Consider the following 20408-nt stretch of genomic DNA (forward strand, 5'->3'; position numbering starts at 1 on the left):
AGTTAGTTGTTTTTTTTTTTTTGTTCATTCAGATTTGGATTGATGATTCGTCCAACTTTATTTTTAAAAAGTATCGGTATCGATATCGGCGATATCAGCCCTGCATTTAATTGCAATGGAGCGATACCAAATCGAGCGGGATCGCACACCACTACTACATACCCACCCTCTACCCACTAAGCCCCGCCTCCTGTGCGTGCTACGTAACTGCCCATTAAGCCCCGCCTCCGACTGGCTCTGACGCACCAGTTACGTCTGGCCGTAAAAAATAGAAACTTCCAAGATGGCCGAGTCCGTGGACTCCATGCATTTCGCAGCGAACAGCCAAACAAATTCCCCCAAAGAGATGTTAGCTAAACGGCCACCGGAGAGTCGACCGCAGTCTTCCAACGACATTTACTCACCGCCCCCAAAGAAGGTCCGTGTGGAGGAGAAGCGGCCCAAGCACCGGAAACTGAACGGAGAGGTGTGCGCAGGGGAAAAACACAACGGGAAGCCGAGTTGTGGCAGCCCAGCGAAATCGAGTTTTGGCCCGGGCAGGGCGAGCCATTCCGCCTCCTCCTCTTCTGTCGTCCCAGCGACTCCTGCTCGGAAAATCTTCAAAATAAGCAACTTCCTCGCCTCGCCGCACAAAGAGAAGCGACCGAAGGAGAAGCGACACAGGGAGAAAACTAGCGAAGCGCAGCGCAGTTCGGTGGCCACGGCTGTGGAGAAAGTGAGCCCCGTTAGCTGCCATACAAAGACCGAGAACGGCGACTTGAAAACGGCACAGAGAGGTAAGCAAGTCGGCCTCGTGGCTCAGTGGAGCCTTTAACACCTAATCCGAGCCAATTGTATTCTACGTTATAAACTCAATTGTTATGGTTAGAACATCTGTTGAAATATTACATAATGTACTGTGCTGCAGGCCACAGTGTGTGTCAGGCCTGAATGCTTGTATAGCGTGGACGTGTGTGTGTGTGTCTTACACGTGGAAATGTTTGTCCATCACTTCACAGCATGCATGTTGAAGGCTTGCTTTTAAGCCTTTTTTTTGTGTCTCTCCCACTCATCTAGATCACAGCAACAACGACAAGAAGGAGAGGAGCAAAGAGTGGAAAAACCACAAGTTGCCACCAGAACATGACATTTCCAAGGAGAATGGAGAAGTGTTCCCACCACTGAAAGGTAAGGAACCCAGGCTCACGTGACATCAAAGACACCAACGTTATGTTGAATTGTGCTGTCACCTTTAATGTATCATATAAAGTAACTCAGTTTAACAGTGTGTAATAGTTCAAATTTAGATGCCTACATGATAAAAATAAAATAGTAATAAATACCAGCTCATGTCAACAAGTAAACAACTGATGGGGAGGTCTTATGAATGTAATCATGTAAAAATATATATTTTTAATGGTTGTGTCAGAGCATAGATCTTACCTTCAGGAACGTCCTGTAAAAGTGACATTATTCCAGGATGTACACACACATTGAATGTGGCGTTCTTTGTTTGTGGCTATATCTATCTGTGGTAAATGAAAACTCCCCAGGCTTGTTGAGGTTCCCTACATGTCTGGATGTTCGATCCTGCATGGAATACTTGACTTTTAGTGGCCGCTTGCAATTGATTACGGAATAAATGCATGACTGAGCAAACAAACTCTGTCTTTCACTTTAAATGTGTACCGTGTGAGAATTCGGAGTTATAATGCATACCATCACCTAACAGGTAGAGCAGGTGTAGGCAACCTTTTTGGCCAGGATGGCCAGACTATATATATTTGATACATGCACACTTGTTTAATCTTAATTCTAACAAATTATATCTGTAAAAGCATCATATAGTCTAATATATGTGCTGAAATGTTCCTCTTTTTTACTGAATCAGACACACCTGAATGTACATGCCAAAAGGATGTCTGATAATACAATATGAAAGGCAAAATATTGACAGAGTATGTGAACATCCCTCCTTTTTTATTTATCAGTGCAATGGGTAGGTTAAGTTGTGTGTCATAAATTCGTTGACTTGTGTTTGTTTTCCAGCATTGGTAAACTAGCTGTCTGGATCGCTGCATGTCAAAACTTAAACCATCAAAACTTTGTCTCAGATTGACTCCGACTTCTCGCGAGTCATGTTGCTAGCTTCTATGTTAAAAGTTTAGGTAGCACAAAACTATTTGTTGAGGCTCCAATTTATTAGTGATGGATGTTGTCTAATGTTTAATGTTTTCATCTTTTCCTCCATGGCAGAGTGTAAGGAGAAGCCCAAAGCCACCACCCAAGAAGACCTCCTACTGAAGAAGCTCAAAAAGAAGAAGAAAAAGAAGCACAAAGATGGTGAACGAGCTAAAGAGAGACACGTCCGCGCCAAAATGTACCACCGCTCATCCCAGACTGTTTATTCGGGAGTGTCTCTGGGTCTGTCGGAGTTCCTCAGTAGAATTAACGGGAACAGCGGCAGCGGAATCGGCAGCATGGGTCTGCATAACACCACACACTACCAGGACCCTGCTTCTATCGTTAGAGACCGAATGGGCTACAGTTCCCCGCTGCATTGCACCCCTGCGCCTGGTCTTCCTGGTCTGGAGTTTGGCCACCTAATCCACATCGAGATGCAGGCCAACGGAGGTGCATCAGTGGCACACGCCTACAATGAACAGCTCTCGGGCCTGTCTGCAGCGGAGATGCACCGTTTTGCCCAGGAGTTTGTCACACTGTCGTTCAGCGAGGACGAGGCCCAGGCGGCATCCTTTGTCATGGGCATAATCCATGGAGCGGCGTCCTACCTCCCAGACTTCCTAGACTACTTCTCCTACAAGTTCCCCAACGCTCCGGTGAAGATGGAGGTGCTCGGGAAGAAGGACATAGAGACGACAACCATGGCTAACTTCCACTCTCAGGTGAGGACATGAACCGTTGCTTTGTTCCAATATGGAATATACACTGTATCATAAAGCACAACATGGACGAGTGACTTTGTGCTTTGATGATAGGTGTCCCACTCTTTTCTGATGACTACACTTCAGTTTGGTACAGAAAACTATACATAGTTATACCTCAGTTTATGGTATTAATCCGTTCCAAAGGGTCCACCCAAAACCGAAACACTTGAAAAACGGGGAAAAAATTCCCATAGAAAACAATATAAATCCAATTAATCTTCTGCATTCCAAAAAGGCGAAATACAAGAGGAAAGGGATGAAAAATACAGGAAAAACAAAGAGCAACATAAAAACAAATAGTAAACTATACAGTAGTTGAATGGCCAGCTCTTACCAACCCTTTGTATGAGCAACATTACCTCGCTATAATGACCGGGAAATTACATTTTGACATAATGGCATACATATTTAGAATAATGAAAACAAACTATTATTTATATTAATTATCATTTAGTTATGCAATACTCAGGCTGCAACTATTAATCTGCATCATATCGTCTTATCTCTGAATGAGTATTTGGTTCGGCCCTACAGGTAAAAAATATGTCTGTTTTCCAAAGTCAAAGCTGATTTGTGCTGAGTTGTGTTTTGCTGAAAACATAATAGGTCTGCATTAACAGACGACTAAGGAAATTAAAAAAATAATCTGTGATCAAAATTCAAGTCAAAAGCATAGGACATTTACATTTTTAAATCAAAACACGATTAATGGAATACTAAAATAGTTGATAATTGGATAATCGCTTAATCTTCAATTCAAATAATTGTTGCTGCTTCAACGATACACATCTATTTAGAGTCGGGAAAAAGTATGGTATTATGGAGTCGGGAGTATAATAACAGGCACATTTTGTAATAGACATATTTTGAGATTTCTTGCGCAGCCTCCTAAAGCAGTTTTTTTAAAGTATGACTCTGGCCGCCTCCCATGGAAGGTGCCAGAGGACTTCAAAAGGTGGCGTAAGAAGAAAGGCAGCTTGAAGAAAACAAAGAAAAACAACAAAGTTCATACAGTGAGAGTAAACTGTGGCGTAAGAAGAAAACCCCACAAATTAGGCTCCGGGAAAACATTTTTCGGGGAGTAGGTGAGCCATACCTCCAGCAATATTGCACTATATCCTCTGAGGGGAGACCCACTGGGAAACATTTTGAAAAACCCTGTCCTAAACAATTTGAGAATGCCAAGTGGGGTACACACCTTCTACCACAACTCATTTCCTGAGAAGAGACTCAGTGACTGCATAGAGTCCATGTGATCACACCAACAGTGTGTGCAAGCACGCTAATAAATAAGAAAGGATCAGGAGTCACGTCATCTATTTGAAAGGTAAAACTGCTCTGAATTGGGGAACTTCAATTCGACCAACTTCATTGGGCATTTGAAGCAATGTTAGAAAGGAAACTCTCACGGGACAAACGTCATTAGCTATAACACAAACGTGCGAGGCCTGTCTCTGGTGAGTAAGACCCAAGACGGGTTTGAAACTGCACTTCACCCACAATGTAATACTGTATTTCGTCATATTTTGGTCATTTTATGCATTACTGGAACTTCCTTCCTGGGCACATTGATTTCTCAAAGCAAGATATGAACGAACACTACACCTAGCGCTAACTTTTCCAAACTTAAAAACACAGCAGCAGTGGTGGCAACTCCAAATTGTAATGTTGCCTTTCGATAGTGGCCTAAAGTTTGCGAGTGAGTGTGTGTGGTGTAGCTGCCACTAGCTGCTGTGGTGTGACAAGGTGTCATGTAGTTCCTCAGCGCAACACATGTTTAACAATCATAATAATAATGTCACTGTAGTTTGGTTAATATGCAGGTCACATGATATGAATGGAGCGTTATTGGTTGTTTTTAAAAAAAGCTCTGTAGGTGGAATAGTTCCCAGCATGTGCATTCTTAGCTGCCTCTCTATAGCTGTTTTTATATCTAGAGAATGCACAGAAAATAGAGACGACGCTTGAGTAGGGTTGGGCGATTATGGACCTTAGCATATATCAAAATATTTTTGGGATGTATTACGATACAATGGTAAAAATGATATACAATTTAAATTCAGCAGAGTCTTGTATATAAAAAAAAAAACTACAAACCTTAAGGCATATAATGAAATAAACTTGTCTCAAATTGTCAAGCACATTTATTTATTGGTAAGAAAGTGGCTAACTTTTCTAATGGGAATAATGGGTAGCCTCTGTACACCATGCTATTTAGCCTTCATCCAACTGTAATGCCTTTTTTATGACACTCTTGTTTTGTTTACGCAGTTTTTACGCGCAAAACTGCGCTCTTATTTTGAAAGACGGTGAAGAAAGTATGCATGGAGAATGTGTATTTGTGTGAATGGTTATTTACGGCTAAGACGAGCAATGTTAAAAAATGAACGTGCTTCTCGTATTTTATTCCACTTCGTCACCTGGCACTGTGAAACCTTCCTTACATTAAAGCCGTAAAATACAACCTGGTGAAAATGTACTCAGAGCACGAGTTGCGCACACAAGCTAACCCAGTTAGCTCAATTCACATCCTGGAAGAGGAGATTCAGCCAACTTTTGCTGGCGTTTATCGCCAATTCAACCTGTGTAGGTCGGGAGGGGTATGTTCAGTGTTTGTAATGATTTTGTACCACGATTAAGTGATCTGAGTAAATACTACCACACGCGAACGTTCCTTCTCCTCGCGATGACATTTCATTCATCTCGTATATTCGCCGCGGCGCAATGTCTTCAACTCAGCGTGTTTACGTTTTAACATTTCTACCGGTATGAGTAATTTTCTTATCATTGGAAGAATCTATGCTGGTACATAAAACATAACTCCCAACCCTACCCTGTGCATTTGTTTGTGTCCATTCATTCCTGCTTGAAATTTCTACCTTCCGTTATACAGCTATGGTTGTTTTGCGTGGTTGTTTGTTTCAATAAAGTGATCGTTGATCGACCACCTCTTCTTCATTCTTGCAATTTCCAGGCAAAAGCTACAGTATTTTTAGTTTACAGCTGTGGAATGGGCAGATTATGCATTTCCCAGCATGCTTTGCTGTAGTTAAAACGATCATTTGACTATTTAGTACAGACAGGCTATAATAGTTAAAGTGCTGCTGTTTTTAGTTGACTTTTGGTCTGAATCTGGCACCCTTACTATGAATGATTGTAAATTTGGTGCTATATACCACATTGTTTACACACAGGCTGATCATCTCGTCTGATGAATTTAATTACTTTGAGTTTCTGACTGGTATGCACATACAGGCGAGTGTTGTCCAGTGTTTTGGCTGTGTTAGCTGCCGTTTGACCTTAAACTCACCATCCTCCCATCAAGTTTTAGTTTTTCAAATGTTGTATGAATTGGGACCTATTATGCTCATTTTTTGGCCATTTGTATTGAGTTGTGGACTCCCATAGAGGAGCTATATACACACAACCCGCACAGAAAGCTTTGTAGATCTTCCAGAATCTGCATCTATTCCAATTGCACATCCAAATGTGCAAACTTCATTATCTTTGGCAATGTTGAACACAATAATACAGCATTCTAACAACATTTATAAGTATTTAAAGCTTTTTAACATGCAACCACCGCAAGATAGTTTTCGTGGCATGTGTTGGCATGTAAGTGCCACATGGAAGACATTTGTTTTTGTTTTTTGTTGTGGCACGCCTGTGCGTGAAGGAAAGTGGGAGGAGGATGTCACCAAAGATGTTAGGACACTACACTACACGCAGGGATTGCTACAGGCTACAATAATACGAGCCACAGGTTTTTGGGAGCACCATTGAAAGCATTTATCACCATATACCAATTTTTCACAGAGATCAGCCGATACCAATTGGTGGCCGATTGAGCAGAACATCCCTAGTTTTGGTTATTTTGTTAACTTCGAGAAAGTTAGAGCTGTTAAACAAATCAGTGCCGCTCATTTTGGATTTTGTGTGTTGGTTCTGCAGACGTCTGCTTTTACGACGTGCAAAAGCATCCAAGTAGCAAGAATGTAAATTACACACCAGCACTTTCTTGATATATTAAGAACTGTCTAATTATACGCACACTGGACTTCACTGTGCAGGGCTTGATGCGACTGCACTTAAAATTATATTCCCGTCTAGCAGCAGCAGCAGCAGTCATAAAATGTGCCTCCCATACAGTGGCGAGCTGCGAGAGGGATCCATTTAGGTCACGCTAACCTAAAATTATTCCATCCAGGGACCCCTTGCAGGGAAGAACATATTCCAACGTTTCCCTCATGGAGTGCTTTCTAGTCACATTACTTGTCTGTGTACCAGCAAGAGGCACACGGTAGCTTCCAGATTTGATGATTATTAGCATATATTCTTACTTAGAGATTAATGTTGATCGATTTTTGGCAAAGTAGCTCTGAGTGATAACATTCTTGGCTGCCTTCCTGAGGAGTTGAGAACAGCGGCTACACTTGGACAACATATGCTGGTCTGAAGGAACTAATGGATACAAACATTTGTTTTTGTGCTGTTTAAGTGCTTTCATGTGTTGTATAGTAACTACAGGCACAATAATAACAATTGATGGTGCAAGCGTTATTAGGCGAGCAATGTGAGAGCTTTATGTTGTGGTGGCTGTTGGGTAGTTCATTAGTTGGATTGCGCAAAATTGACAGGTATAGAGAGAGACAGACAGAGGGTTGTATTAAAGCATACTAAATCTGTCACTACAAAACTTTGCAGAGGGGAAGCAGTTTCCATGTTGTGGTGAGGCGCTAGATATGTTTTATAGTCCACTTACTGGTGTGAAAAAGTCTTCTATGTGTGTGTCATAGTGTAATGTAATGTGCATTATCACTGTAACCACCTTAACCATCACCTTGCTCATTTTCGTATTGCCCTTTGTATTGAGTTGTGGACTCCTATAGAGCAGCTACACACGATAAACAGCACAGAAAGCCTTCGAGTTATTCCAGAATCTGCACCTATTCAGCTCTATTTCTTTGGATTTTGTGGTTCCCGCAAAAACTGTTTGTTTTAATGTATTCCACCCAAACCTTTCCACCCCGCCTCCAGGCATGCCCACTCTGCTATGGTTGGTCACGCTGCCGAGTGCATAGAAAGAGTTCCAGTATAAGATAAGATATGCCTTTATTCGTCCCTCAGTGGGGAAATTTGCATTGCACAGCAGCAAGAGTACAGAATCAGTTAAGCAGTACAAAATACACAATATAGAAATATAAACAACCAAAGTATTAACAAAAATCAACAGTTTTTCCCAGAGTTATATACAAATACAGTATGCAGATAATATGGATTTTAAAGTGAGTTAATATGAGGCATCATGGAAATACTTCACATAGAACTTAGTATATTGCATTTAGAACCCTTAATATTGCACGGTTTGCGACGTTAACTTTGGAGGAGTTGATAAACGGCGATTTATCTTTTTAAAATGTCTGCATTTAACATACAGCCATGTTGGATCCCAAATCCGATGTGTACAGCCCGAAGTGTCTCAAGACAAGGTTACTTCAAGACGTCTCTCAATGGTAAGTCGCTTTAGCATTTTAGCATCAATAATGTGTAATGTGCTTTGCGGGACTACCAGTGTGTTCAAGGCGAGAGACATTGAAAACAGACTCGTGTCCAAGGCAGTGTACGGAAGCTGGTAAAACGAAATCATTTATCAAGTGATTCATTTTATTATTGTGAGACAGGTTTATTCGGAGCGAGAAGTTGTCTTGTCCCGTTTAATCTCTCTAGTACACTTAATGAAGTGTCTGATTAGTGTTTATCCTGCCTCATAGCATTGTTGCATTTTCTTCCTCAGTTAAATACTGCAGGTTACTTCATTCTCGCATCATTCTCATCATCAGTTCCAGCTTTAGCAGCCATTCTGAAATGTTGTTTCTTCACCCCCCGCCCCCTCGCCTCAACATGTGTCAGCAGTTTTCCCAACCTCCTCCTGCTTGGTCCTCAAACACTCACTGCAGTTTGAATGCAAGCTTAGGCTATAAAAATTTTCGGCTGGAAATGTGTGCATGTGTGGCTGAAGAGAGAGAGAGAGGTTGTGTCTTCTCTTTTTAGGAAGTCACTATCTCCACCATATATAAGTAATGAATTGGAGCTGATATCATTTCTCATTCATCATTTAAGTTGCAGCATATAAAAATAACTGAGCCATATAGTTCCATAATTGAGCAGTGATGTATAAGCACATATCTGATACTCAGCTAGAAGAAAACTGTTTTGTCATGTGTAATAACTTTTGCAGGTTGTTTATATCATACAGTATATCATCATCTCTCTGTATTTATTTCAGTATTTACAGTGGTGCAAAAGTATTTAGTCAGCCACCAATTGTGCAAGTTCTCCCACTTAATAGATGACAGCGGTCCCCACTTTCATCATAGGTGTACCTCCACTATGGGAGACAAAATTTGGGGAAAAATATCCAGAAAATCACTATCTGATTTGTAAAGAAATGTATTTGCAAATTATTGTGGAAAATAAGTATTTGGTCAATAAGAAAACTTCATCTCAATACTTTATAATGACAGAAGTCAAAGGTTTTATGCAAGTCTTCACACTTTTTTTACACACTTTTACACACATTTTTTCCCCATTCCTCTATGCAGATCTCCTCTAGAGCAGTGATGTTTTGGCGCTATCGCTGGGCAACACTTTCAACTCCCTCCTAAGAGTTTCTATGGGGTTGAGATCTGGAGACTGGCTAGGCCACTCCAGGACATCAGACGAGCCTGGACATGTACTGGCTTAAGCAGGGGGACACATCTGGCACTGTAGGATTTGAGTACATGGTGGCTAAGTTACTGATGGTAGCCTTTGTTACTTTATTCCCAGCTCTCTGTGGGTCATTCAATGAGTCCCACCGTGTGGTTCTGCGATTTTTGGTCACTGTTTTCATGATCATTTTGAACCCCCGGGGTGATAGCTTGGGAGGTGCTGCACACTTTGGCCGAGAAAGGAGTGACGTTATAACCCCAACCTGGGATACATGGCTGTTGGTGTTTATTCTACAGCAGGGGTGGGCAAACTTTTTGACCGTATTGATTTAACAAAATTGACGGGGGGCCAGACTATATATTTTACGCGTAACAGTAACAAGTGTCATGCAATCTGCTACATCTGCTTGTGTCCCTTTTTTTCCAGGAGCACTTTGTAAACAGCAGACTACATCAAATAACAAAATTGATAAAACGGCTACTTAAACCATCAGAAGGTTGGCTGAAGCCATGATGCCAGGTTGTATGTTAAGTTTAAATGAAATACTGTGGAAAGAAAGCCGGGCCGTAGTTTGCCCACCCGTTCTACAGTGAAAACTTATGAATTAGAACCTTAAATATATATTTTCCATTACCCAGCACCAAGTGGATGCTTATGTTTGTGAGCAGAACTTCGGCTTTCACTTCAAACTGGCTCTTTTGGCCCTGCATGGTTTGAGCAGTTTTGTTACATTTCGCTTGTTGTTGGTGGGTGGTGGAGGGTTAATACGTCCGTCTGGGAGGGATTATCATGTTTGTGTATTTTTCTCCCAGCTGATATTTGGTCCTCCCGCGGCCTGCTTACAGTGCGTTGTAGCTAGGACAATGTGTGATTGTTACACCAGGATGTGTTGAACACACAGATGCCCTTTCGGAAATACTAGAATGGCAAGCCAAGTGTAACCACTCGGCGAGACTTTCAGAATGAATATGGAACTGTAGCCCAGAGGTTTTGTATGAAGGCAAAACCAGCAAAATGCTAATCCCAAGCAATGAAGAAAGTGGTGTCAAGGTCACAGAGACAGTATACAGCTCTTAAAGAAATCATCATCTAAAAATGAATGGACAACAGATTGCATGTATCCATAGTCAGCCAATCAGACTCCTTGGAAAGAATTGAAAGATGACTGCATCAGATGGATGGCCAACCTACTGAAAACAGCTGACACCAGAAACCTTGAATGGCCTCATTACCATCGTAATATAAGATGACTTGCATGTTTGTTGAAAGAAAGAAATGTGGCAGTCAGACTGACCAAGCAGGCCTTGGATTTAGGAAAAAAACAGAAACCGATCATTTACCTAAGTCAGAGCGCAGGAAATCTCTCACCAATCTTGACAATGAAGTGAATGAAGAAGACATGCTAGTCTACCTTTGACTGTGCGAAAACAAGGACTATGACTAAGATGGGAGGAGTCTGTCAGGTAATCTGACACATCATGGCTTCTCTGTGTGGACAACCAAACTGTTGTCATTCCAGAACAATGCCATCCATGATCAGCTTCCATCACCTTCAAACCTAATACTATGTGGCAAGACCAATGTAGGCCTGTGCCAACTGTGCATCCACCAAAATGGCACTCTGCTGTACATCCTGAACTTTTGTACCTATTGGCCACAGAACACAAGTAGACAGCACAATGTACTGGAACCTAGTACTACCACAGCCATATGTACGTAACCATGTTGGTTCCTACTCAACTGCATGGAGGAAGTCAATGGTTTGATTTAGACTATCGCTGAAAAAAAACTCTTCAATTCAATAGTATTTTATTGACTGTCTCGAATATGAGTGGGATCTACACAACAACAGCGCTATCACTGTTGCTAGGGAGCCATATATCCAACTGCCAACTAGAAATTAACAGCGACGGAGATGAATATCCAACATCCAACAACTAACTTCACCATGATAAACAAGTAAAGTGACTACCGTAACCAACGGTCTGGTCAACTTCCTGGCTATAGCTAGCATTAACGTCAGATAAAGTACACAGCATTAGTTCGCTGGATAGTTGAAGTTGCCACCGTATTCACAGTATAAAGCAGGGGTCTCAAACTCAATTTACCGGGGAGCCACTGGAGCTAGGGTCTGGGCGAGGCTGGGGCCACTGGAACTGGGTGAGGTTGGGCCGCATCAGGTTTTCAAAAAAAAAAAAAAAAAGTCATTTGTTATAAACCAGAAAAAATAATAATAAAGAAACTGTCTTCAATGATTTTGCTTCTGCTTTACCCTACACTTTTCAGTGCTTTGATCTCAGTCATGGATGATGAGAGAAAATGCAAAACAAGCGGGCTCGCTAGTGGGGCAAAATCGTGTCAATTGTGTCCAGTGTGCACGCAGCTTTAAGCTGTTATTTCTGGGTACATGAAACCATACAGCATCCATATCAAACTCTTGTGGGCCGCACTAACATTAAACTTTCATATTAAGGCGGGGGCCTCAAACTAGCATCCTGCGGGCCGCATTTGGCCCACGGGCCACGAGTTTGAGACCCCTGGTATAAAGTATCATTTGTTTGCTGCTTCAATTCTGGCATAAGAGCCACATCATTTATTGGTTTGCTTACTTGATTGATTGAAAGGAAAAAAACGGGGTGAAAAGTCAGGCGTAGCGTGTCAAACTTAGACAAAGTCCTCATTTTTTTTGCACAATTTAAACTAGCGAAGTGCTGCTGCACACTGTCGTTGGTTGAAATGGATGAACACAAACGAACGTAGGCACCGGAAGTTAAAAATTCTCCTGGTTCAGGGAGAATCTGAATGTCAGAACCGGTCAATCAATGCTCGATAGGCCTGATATCTACTCAAAGTCAACTAAGAAACTTGTAGTTGAGCTGACTGTCCCATCTGAGGAAAACCTAGCCAACACATACCAGGAAAAAGTCAAGACCTGTTAGCCGAATGTGAAAACAGGATAGACTGTGTTCTACTACAAAGATGGAAGCAGAGGCATATAGTACAAAATCACCTTCAGCAAATGCCTGGTTTCCCTAGGCATAATCCAACGGCAAACAAAAATAAGTGATGGACACAGCATCCAAAACGGCTCTACAGAAGTACAAAGGCATTCCGACAGATGGAATTAGTTGCAACACCAAATACTATATGCTCTGAGGCTTACAAAACTGGTTTAACCTGCCAAAGTCTGGTCTGAAGTCCAGAGACCTCAAGTGCATCAAAAGCTATATATAACCTGCTCTGCAACTGAAGGTTAAAGTCATCTTCCTGGACAACAACAGGGTGTTCATCTTACGATGAGTGAAATGATGGCTACTAAAATTATGTATTATTCCTCCCTAATTATTGAAGATAAGAATGACATTAAAGTAATACGAAATGTTTATGTTTCTACTTAATTAATTTGTAGAATCTACTTGATAGATATGACATTGTTTTCCAAATGAGTGTCAGATGCCTTTAAAAAAATAAAATACATTTACTTGTATATTTTTTGTACTAAAAAGTTTTTTTCCCCACATTTGCTGTTTACACATAAATTGAGAAGTTTTGGGGTTTTTTGGTCTTTCACACACTGATTTTCTTCCGCTTGTCCGGGTGACGGGGGGGAGCAGACTCACTAGGGAAGTCCACACTTCCTGGTCCCCGGCCACCCCTTACATTTCCACCGGGAAGACAGCAAGGCGTTCCCAGGCCAGCTGTGAGACATAATCCCTCCAGCGTGTCCTAGGTCTGCCACAAGCCTCCTCCTAGGTGGGCATGCAACACCTCACCGGGGACTAGATGCCCAAGCCACCTCAACTGGCTCTACTCTGAAGGCGCAGCGGCTGTGCTCTGACCTTACCCTGTCTCTTAGGGTGAGGCCAGCCACTCTATATATGATCATGTCTTTTAATAGCAAAATCAGCAAGGGATCAAATACTGTTTACTCTCACTGTACGGGGGACAATCACTTTTCACACTACCTTAATAATAAAATGTTTCACTTAAAAACTGCATTTTGTGTTCAGTTGTGTTATTGACCAATATCTACATTTGTTTGATCTGAAACATTTGAGTGGGACAGAAATACCAGAAAAATAAGAAATACACAATGTGTATGTATTGTATTTCCATAACTGCCTGCCTGCTTACATGTGTGGTATGTCCTCTGCTGCAGGTGAAGCGGACATACTCCCAGGGAACATACCGGGCTGGGGCCATGCGGCAAGTCAGTCTAGTTGGAGCAGTGGATGAAGAGGTTGGCGACTACTTCCCTGAGTTCATCAACATGTTGGAGGAATCTCCATTTCTGGAGGTACTAACATCCATCCATGAACATGAACCACTATATATACCAATAATTAATGAGTTAATTCCTCACGTGTCGTTTCTGCAGCGGACTTTACCCTGGGGAACCTTCTCCAGTCTGAGACTTCAGAGCCCCACAGATAGCGACGACGGCCCCATCATGTGGGTTCGACCTGGTGAGCAGATGATCCCCATGGCAGACATGCCTAAATCCCCCTTCAAGAGGAAAAGGTGTGTTCGCTTTCTGAGCATGCAATTACACTCATTGACGAAATTCCATACAAGAGCTCAGAGATCAGAATTCTACCACGGCAGGTCCACAAACGAGATCAAGAACCTGCAGTACCTGCCCAGAGCCAGCGAGCCGAGGGAGATGCTGTTTGAGGATCGAACGAGAGCTCACGCCGATCACATTGGTCAGGGCTTTGAGAGACAGACAACCGCGGCAGTTGGTGTGCTGAAGGCCGTACGCTGTGGAGAAGAGTGAGCACAGCTTTTTTTTTTTTGCTAATAATGTATTTCTTGCATACAGTGTTGTCTATTTAATACCGTTTCATCAAATAGTGTCCTGGTCTGGAAAAATTGCTGTGGTTTTCATTCTGATTTCGTCTAACCAAATATAACAACGAAAACTGAGGTTCCACTGTATTTTAAAATATACCTTTTACTTTTGATATTGTATTATAGTAGTTACATTTCTTATATAAATATTAGAATATTTTGATGAATTTTTTGTATTTAAATTTCTTTGTGGAAAATTAAATTTATGCTTTTATTGCTAACTTAATATCTACATAATTTTTGTGGAAAATTTATACATTTTATATACTTTTATTGGTATTGTAATAGTAAATACCATTGTGGAAAATATACTTGCTTATTTATAAGCTTTTAATATATTACAATATAGCATTTTAATAATTGTTTTGGGTGGGAAACAAAGAAAAATGCAATAGAACAAATAAAGATCTATCTTTTATAAATGCCTTCCTTTGCTCTCTGGCGTTTGTAGTGCTGTGCTACAAAACATAGCTGCCTAGTTGTTTATTCTGTCGTCACGTAAAAGACACTGAGTGGGACTTTGTGTTACAGCAGCGACACACCTGCACGCATCACCAAAGACGTTGTGTGCTTTCACGCCGGAGATTTCCCAGAAGTGGTCATGAGGCTGCAGCTGGACCTCCACGAGCCTCCGCTGTCTCAGGTGGGTTCCACTCCCACAAAGTTTGACACTTTGGCCCTCCCTGGTCATTGTGGTTGTTACTTCTTTAATGTATGGATTTTTTTTTTTTGCCATGTCCAGTGCGTCCAGTGGATCGATGACGCCAAACTGAACCAGCTGAGGAGGGAAGGCATCCGATACGCTCGCATCCAGCTCTACCACGATGACATCTACTTCATCCCCAGAGGAGTGGTCCACCAGTTCAAGACGGTGTCGGCCGTCTGCAGTCTGGCCTGGCATATACGACTCAAACAGTACCACCAACATGACCAACAGGATGAAGAAAAGGAGAAGCGTGCGCCGAGTGATGTCGCGCTCCATATCAAAGAGGAGCAGGAGGAGAAGGACGAGAAAGAATGTGACCACACCTTACAGACGGTGATGAAGCACCTGGAGGAAGAGGCTGAGAGGAGAGAAGAGCTTCCCTCACAATCTCCATCACTGCCCTGTAAAGAAGAAGAGTTAGCAGCAGAGATGAAGGCCATCAAGAAGGAGAAGGATGAAGATACTGAAACACTAATGGTGGTGCCCAAGCCTCGGGAGGAGGAAGAGGAAAGGAATGAGGAAAGTGAAGGCCAACAGAAAGGCAGTGAGAACTCTGCAGGGGAAAGTGCTTTCTTAAAATTGCCACCTCTGTCAATCAAGGAGAACTACAACAATGAGGAAGAGAGGCAGCAAAAGATGACACAGAAAAGTCCCAAAGACGGTGACGTCAGTGGCAACATCAAGAAGGACAAAGGAAGGTGGGAGAAGGAGGAGAGGAAGGACAGGAGTAAAGACAAGGAGCGGGACAGGAAGCACAAAGGGAAGGAGCGGGACAGGGAGAAAGAGAAATCAAAGATGGATGGTGGAATGGCGGCGAGGAAAGATGAGGGCGGAAAAATCCTAAGGGATGAAAAGTCCCACTCCAAGAGGGAGAAGGAGCACGGGGCCGGGGTTGTGGTGGTGGGGGCAGGAGCGGCAACATCCAATTCCAGGCCGGACCGCAATGAGATGCGTGACAAACACAAGTCATCGCTTTGCAAGAAAGAGAAGAGCGGCCACAGGGTGGACGGCGGTGGCGCGGTGGGGGCGCCACTGAAGTGCATCAGCAGGGAGGACGCCAAGTCAGGACCGCCCAAGCCCGCTGCCAACGCTCAGGTCAAGAAAGACGGGAAAAAAGACAGCAAGGACGAGCAGAGGAAGCGGCCCAACCCTGCCCCTGCCGAGCACAAGCCGGCCCCACGGACACTTATCACCTTTGACCTATTTAAGCCCATGGAGGCCCACCAGACTGTGGCACTCTCCTTCAAGACGCATCACCACCACCATCACCATCATCACCACCACCACGGGGGTGCGGCCTCGGTGAAGGCCGCCGACAGCCGGACACTGATTCCCTTTAAAGGAGCCAAAGTAAAGGCTGCTCCGCCCCTTCAAGATCCCCAGACACAACAGCACTCACTCAAGACATCCTTAAAGACACACAAAGACTTCCTAATATGAATGTCGTCTTTTTTTCTTTTTGCCCAAGCTTTGCTACGCTAACGACGAGCATTCCTTTTTTTTTCTTTTTTCCAAACAGGAAAACTCTCCCGAGTATTCCAACGTAGGCCGAGAATGTAGGCTAAGTAGCTCCATCTCACGTTTGTTTAGCGAATGTACGCAGGCGCCATATCAAGATGTCATGTGACCCGCGTGTCAGTGCCTGGGCACTACTTAGCTTAACTCCGAAAGCGCCTACTGACGGTACGAGCCACTCTGGAAACACACACACTTCTTCCTTGTACACAATACAACACATCACCATTCTTCTACTAAAATCATTTTTGATGTTGCAAACACTCCAAAAACACATTGTTTTCAGACAAAGCTGTAAATGATACTGTATGTACCAAAACTGTACAGCATAAAGAGATGTTATTAGCACCAATGTGAGGAAATGTATACAGAAATTGCATATATTTTTTTGTAAGACAAGTTTTATTTTCCATAGAACTTATTTATATCATTTACTGTCTTGTTTTTATTTGAGGCTGACGACATATGTGGATACATTTTGTTGTAAATACATTTTATTTCCTAAGCTAAGACTTGGTAGTGTGATTTATACTCTTGATCGGAACCTCAATAAATGGTTCAAAAATGTATGTTACTTTTTTTTTGCTGTCAATATTTAATTTATCCTTAATACTATCTTATTGTAATTTACTGTCATGTACAACTGCTCTGCATCATACCAAAATCTGATCCTAATATATTGCCTACTTATACTACTTATAACTACTTATACCTACTTATAACAAACTATGACAAGATTAGTATGATGCAGTATTATTGCATTGGATTATACAGCAACAACATACTAAATGCCCACAAGTGGAACAAGAACATATTCAAATGTTTTTAAAATTAGTCTATTCAGAAATAGTAGATTTTAACTGACAGAGCAAAAAAGTGAAAACAAGATTGACGCTTGAATATTTATTTAATGTTGATCAAAAAATGTAAATGGTTGTCAAATAACTTTGGCAAAACTAATTTACATATTACAATCGTGATCTTTTTTTAGGCGATTAATATGAAATATGTTTGTTAATGGGCCACAGATTAATATGTAGCAAACACCTACAGTTAGTGGTTGGGTCAGTAACACGTCAGAAGAGGCAAAAATGCCCAGCACCGTTTTCCAAAGTCAAAAGCTGATATGTGTAAATATCTTGTTTTGGTGAACACAAAGATTGGTCTGCTTTCATGGATGACTAGGAAAATGTAAAAATATTCACATAAGAGGATATTTATACATTTAAATAAAACAATCGGTTTATTATTTTGGTAAATTAATGGTTGCTATGCTAAAATAAGTTGACATGCTCACCGTGCAGACGAAACAACTGTGTAAGCAGGCTTTAATGTAAAAATAAATAAATTCTTATTTAGATCCTCTGTAGGGCACAGCGAACGTGTTGGCAAGTGGTGTGTTGCATTCAAGTGTCGTGATTAAAGTGAACAAGCTACATGAGGTCCAGCAACCACCTGTGTCTTTCCACCATTTTGACATAGGACACACTTTAATGTCAAGAAAAGGCAGGTATGAAAAAATTCAAGTAAAAGTTGAAATGTCAAAAGAAAACGTAACGTTATGAGAATAAAGTTGAAGCATTGCAAAAAAAAAAAAATCTCAATGACAGTTGCAAAAGTAACAAAATTAGAAAGTCAATTTTAGAGAAAATGTGTAACGTTACAAAAAAATACTGTAATGTTATAAGAATAAATAGTATGGGATTAATTTTCTATGTCACTTAATCCTCACAAAGTCATTCTCATAATTCATTATTGAAAGTAAGAATTCATGAGAATAACCAAGAATAACTGAATACATATACAAATATGTTTAAAACATTACCACCACATTCTCATAATGATATATTTTAGGTTTTAATGCCAGGGAAAATAAAGTGTGAATATTATGAAAATAAAGTCTATAAAATAGTTTAAAAATCATGTTATGATACATAAACAGTATCACAATTTGACCCAAAATATATGGGAATAAAGTCATAAAATTAATTAATTTTCAGTTTCATATTTTGAGATTACATTTATAATGGTAGGACAATAAAGTCATGATAATACAAGAACAAGGAATACACATTAAATATTAATTCATATATTTTCTGAAAAAATCTGATTATATTATCTTTATTCTCACAATATTCTTTCTGATATACAGTATTAAAAATCACAATATTATATATTAGTAGTGGGTTACTTTTTGTGGATAAAAGAACCAATGTTGTAGAATAGTAGAATTACATTGAGATTTTTAGCATTACGACTTTTGTAAAATGACAAATCTGTCATTGTGATATAACGATAGTCAGCTAACATTGCGGCAATTGTAGCGTAAACTACATTTGTGTAATATGTTGATTATTTGGGTAAGTACTATTTAATTCTTCTGACTCCTAGACTTTAGACTTGTAGTTTTTGTTTTCAGTGTGGCTTTAATACTATTCTAATACCAAAGAAAGTGTGTATTTTGTGAGGGGAGGACATCAATGGTCAGTCCAATACAAAGTGCTCAGTGTTTCCCCACACCCACTGTGATAGTGATAGTGATACAGTATACACAATAGAAAAGATGCAAAGAGAAAGGTGAATCAAATAACCATAACGACCACGAGTGTTTGTCGAGTGAATGGGTCCTCCTGTTTATCAGTTCAGACGAAGGTCCACAGATGAGCTCCACAATGGTATCTTCCAAAAATATATAGTTAAAAATCTCCACCGGCAGCATCCAAAGGTTCAGTCCCTCCTGTGATGGAAGATGCTGTGTCCCAGCTCAACCAGCGCCCCACCCAGCAGCACCCAAAGGGGAACACACACCACACTTATCCACACGTCAGTGAGCCTCTCCAGGCGGGAGCAGAGACTGATACAAAAGGCCAACTTGAGCAGCAAGGCCGCCATGTACCACAGCTTCCTGGCAAGGCTCTGCTCGCCCTCCCTCGGCTCGAAGTCTGGTTTACAGCGGCCGGCCAGCTTGACCAGCAGCATGAGGATGAGGATGGTGTCGAAGGTCCAGACGGGGAGAAATATGAGGAACCAGTTCCAGTGGATCTTGGAGTCCAGTTTGAGGACCAGCATGATGAGGAAGATGAGGCTGAAGATCCATGAGAGGAACACGCGTTGAACCAATGACATCTTCATGGATGGACCGACCACTGGCGGCGAGCCACGACCATATACACACCGAGAAAAAGTTGGCGGAAGAATTAACCCAACACTGGGTGTGAGGATACAATGCTCCTTTGTGGCCCCAATACAGAAAACTCGCCTTATATAGAACGAATAACAAAAATGGCGACTTTTGCCGTGCAGGTTCTGCTGTCACTTGCGTCAACTATCTAGAATGCTAGCATAACTTTACAAGTGGAGAAAACATCATTTAAACTGTCTTACCGAGCACACCAGAAGATTCACAGCCACTTTTACCTCAGCGTCGACCTTTGACGAATAGTTTGTCCGACACAAATAAAAAAAATATAAGCGGAAAGTTGTGTCACGCAGCGAAAGGTGGTTAGCTTAATGCCACTTCTGTTGAGACTTCCGCTAACGGAGTAGGAAGTACAAGTGAATCCTTTCACAATAAAAGCGGGGTTTGCTGCATTGACCTTCAAGACACTCAACGGCAATAAAGTAAATAGAAAAATATTTTCCGACTTAAAGAAAACGCTCAGTTATAATGTCGTCATTTAATGTGGTTGTTGAATTTA

At 41.5% G+C, this 20408-nt stretch overlaps 2 protein-coding genes across 3 annotated transcripts; one reads left to right on the top strand and one right to left on the bottom strand.

Moving 5' to 3' along the window:
* Window positions 1-236: 236 nt before the first annotated feature.
* Window positions 237-16667, top strand: LOC131131412 (lysine-specific demethylase RSBN1L-like). The gene is made up of 8 exons (XM_058076106.2): window positions 237-776; window positions 1057-1167; window positions 2236-2885; window positions 13798-13935; window positions 14017-14159; window positions 14244-14411; window positions 15021-15132; window positions 15232-16667. The coding sequence occupies exons 1-8, from the start codon at window positions 284-286 to the stop codon at window positions 16633-16635; spliced, it is 3219 nt and encodes a 1072-aa protein (XP_057932089.2). The 5' UTR covers window positions 237-283; the 3' UTR covers window positions 16636-16667.
* Window positions 16668-18021: 1354 nt separating this feature from the next.
* Window positions 18022-20239, bottom strand: LOC131131420 (transmembrane protein 60-like). 2 transcript variants are annotated; one of them, XM_078790269.1, is made up of 2 exons: window positions 20095-20239; window positions 18022-19795 (listed from the first exon to the last, which is right to left on the bottom strand). In XM_078790269.1, exon 2 carries the CDS (start codon window positions 19777-19779, stop codon window positions 19438-19440), a length of 342 nt encoding a protein of 113 aa, XP_078646395.1. In that variant the 5' UTR covers window positions 19780-19795; window positions 20095-20239; the 3' UTR covers window positions 18022-19437. The 2 variants fall into 2 exon arrangements, with proteins under 2 accessions (XP_078646395.1, XP_057932108.2); XM_058076125.2 differs by having other exon boundaries at window positions 18022-19856.
* Window positions 20240-20408: the final 169 nt, after the last annotated feature.

Source organism: Doryrhamphus excisus, linkage group LG1, assembly GCF_037039965.1.
Source record: "Doryrhamphus excisus strain RoL-2023G ecotype Guam linkage group LG1, RoL_Dexc_Guam_v1.1, whole genome shotgun sequence".
In the NCBI taxonomy this organism is placed as follows: Eukaryota; Metazoa; Chordata; class Actinopteri; order Syngnathiformes; family Syngnathidae; genus Doryrhamphus; species Doryrhamphus excisus.

Bases quoted from the DNA above. Each gene is read 5' to 3' on its own strand.
- LOC131131412 (XM_058076106.2), top strand. From the start codon at position 284: ATGGCCGAGTCCGTGGACTCCATGCATTTCGCAGCGAACAGCCAAACA. The intron at 13,936-14,016 runs GTACTAACATCC...TCGTTTCTGCAG, and splicing joins AGGAATCTCCATTTCTGGAG to CGGACTTTACCCTGGGGAAC. The intron at 14,412-15,020 runs GTGAGCACAGCT...TTTGTGTTACAG, and splicing joins GCCGTACGCTGTGGAGAAGA to CAGCGACACACCTGCACGCA.
- LOC131131420 (XM_058076125.2), bottom strand. From the start codon at position 19,842: ATGAAGATGTCATTGGTTCAACGCGTGTTCCTCTCATGGATCTTCAGC.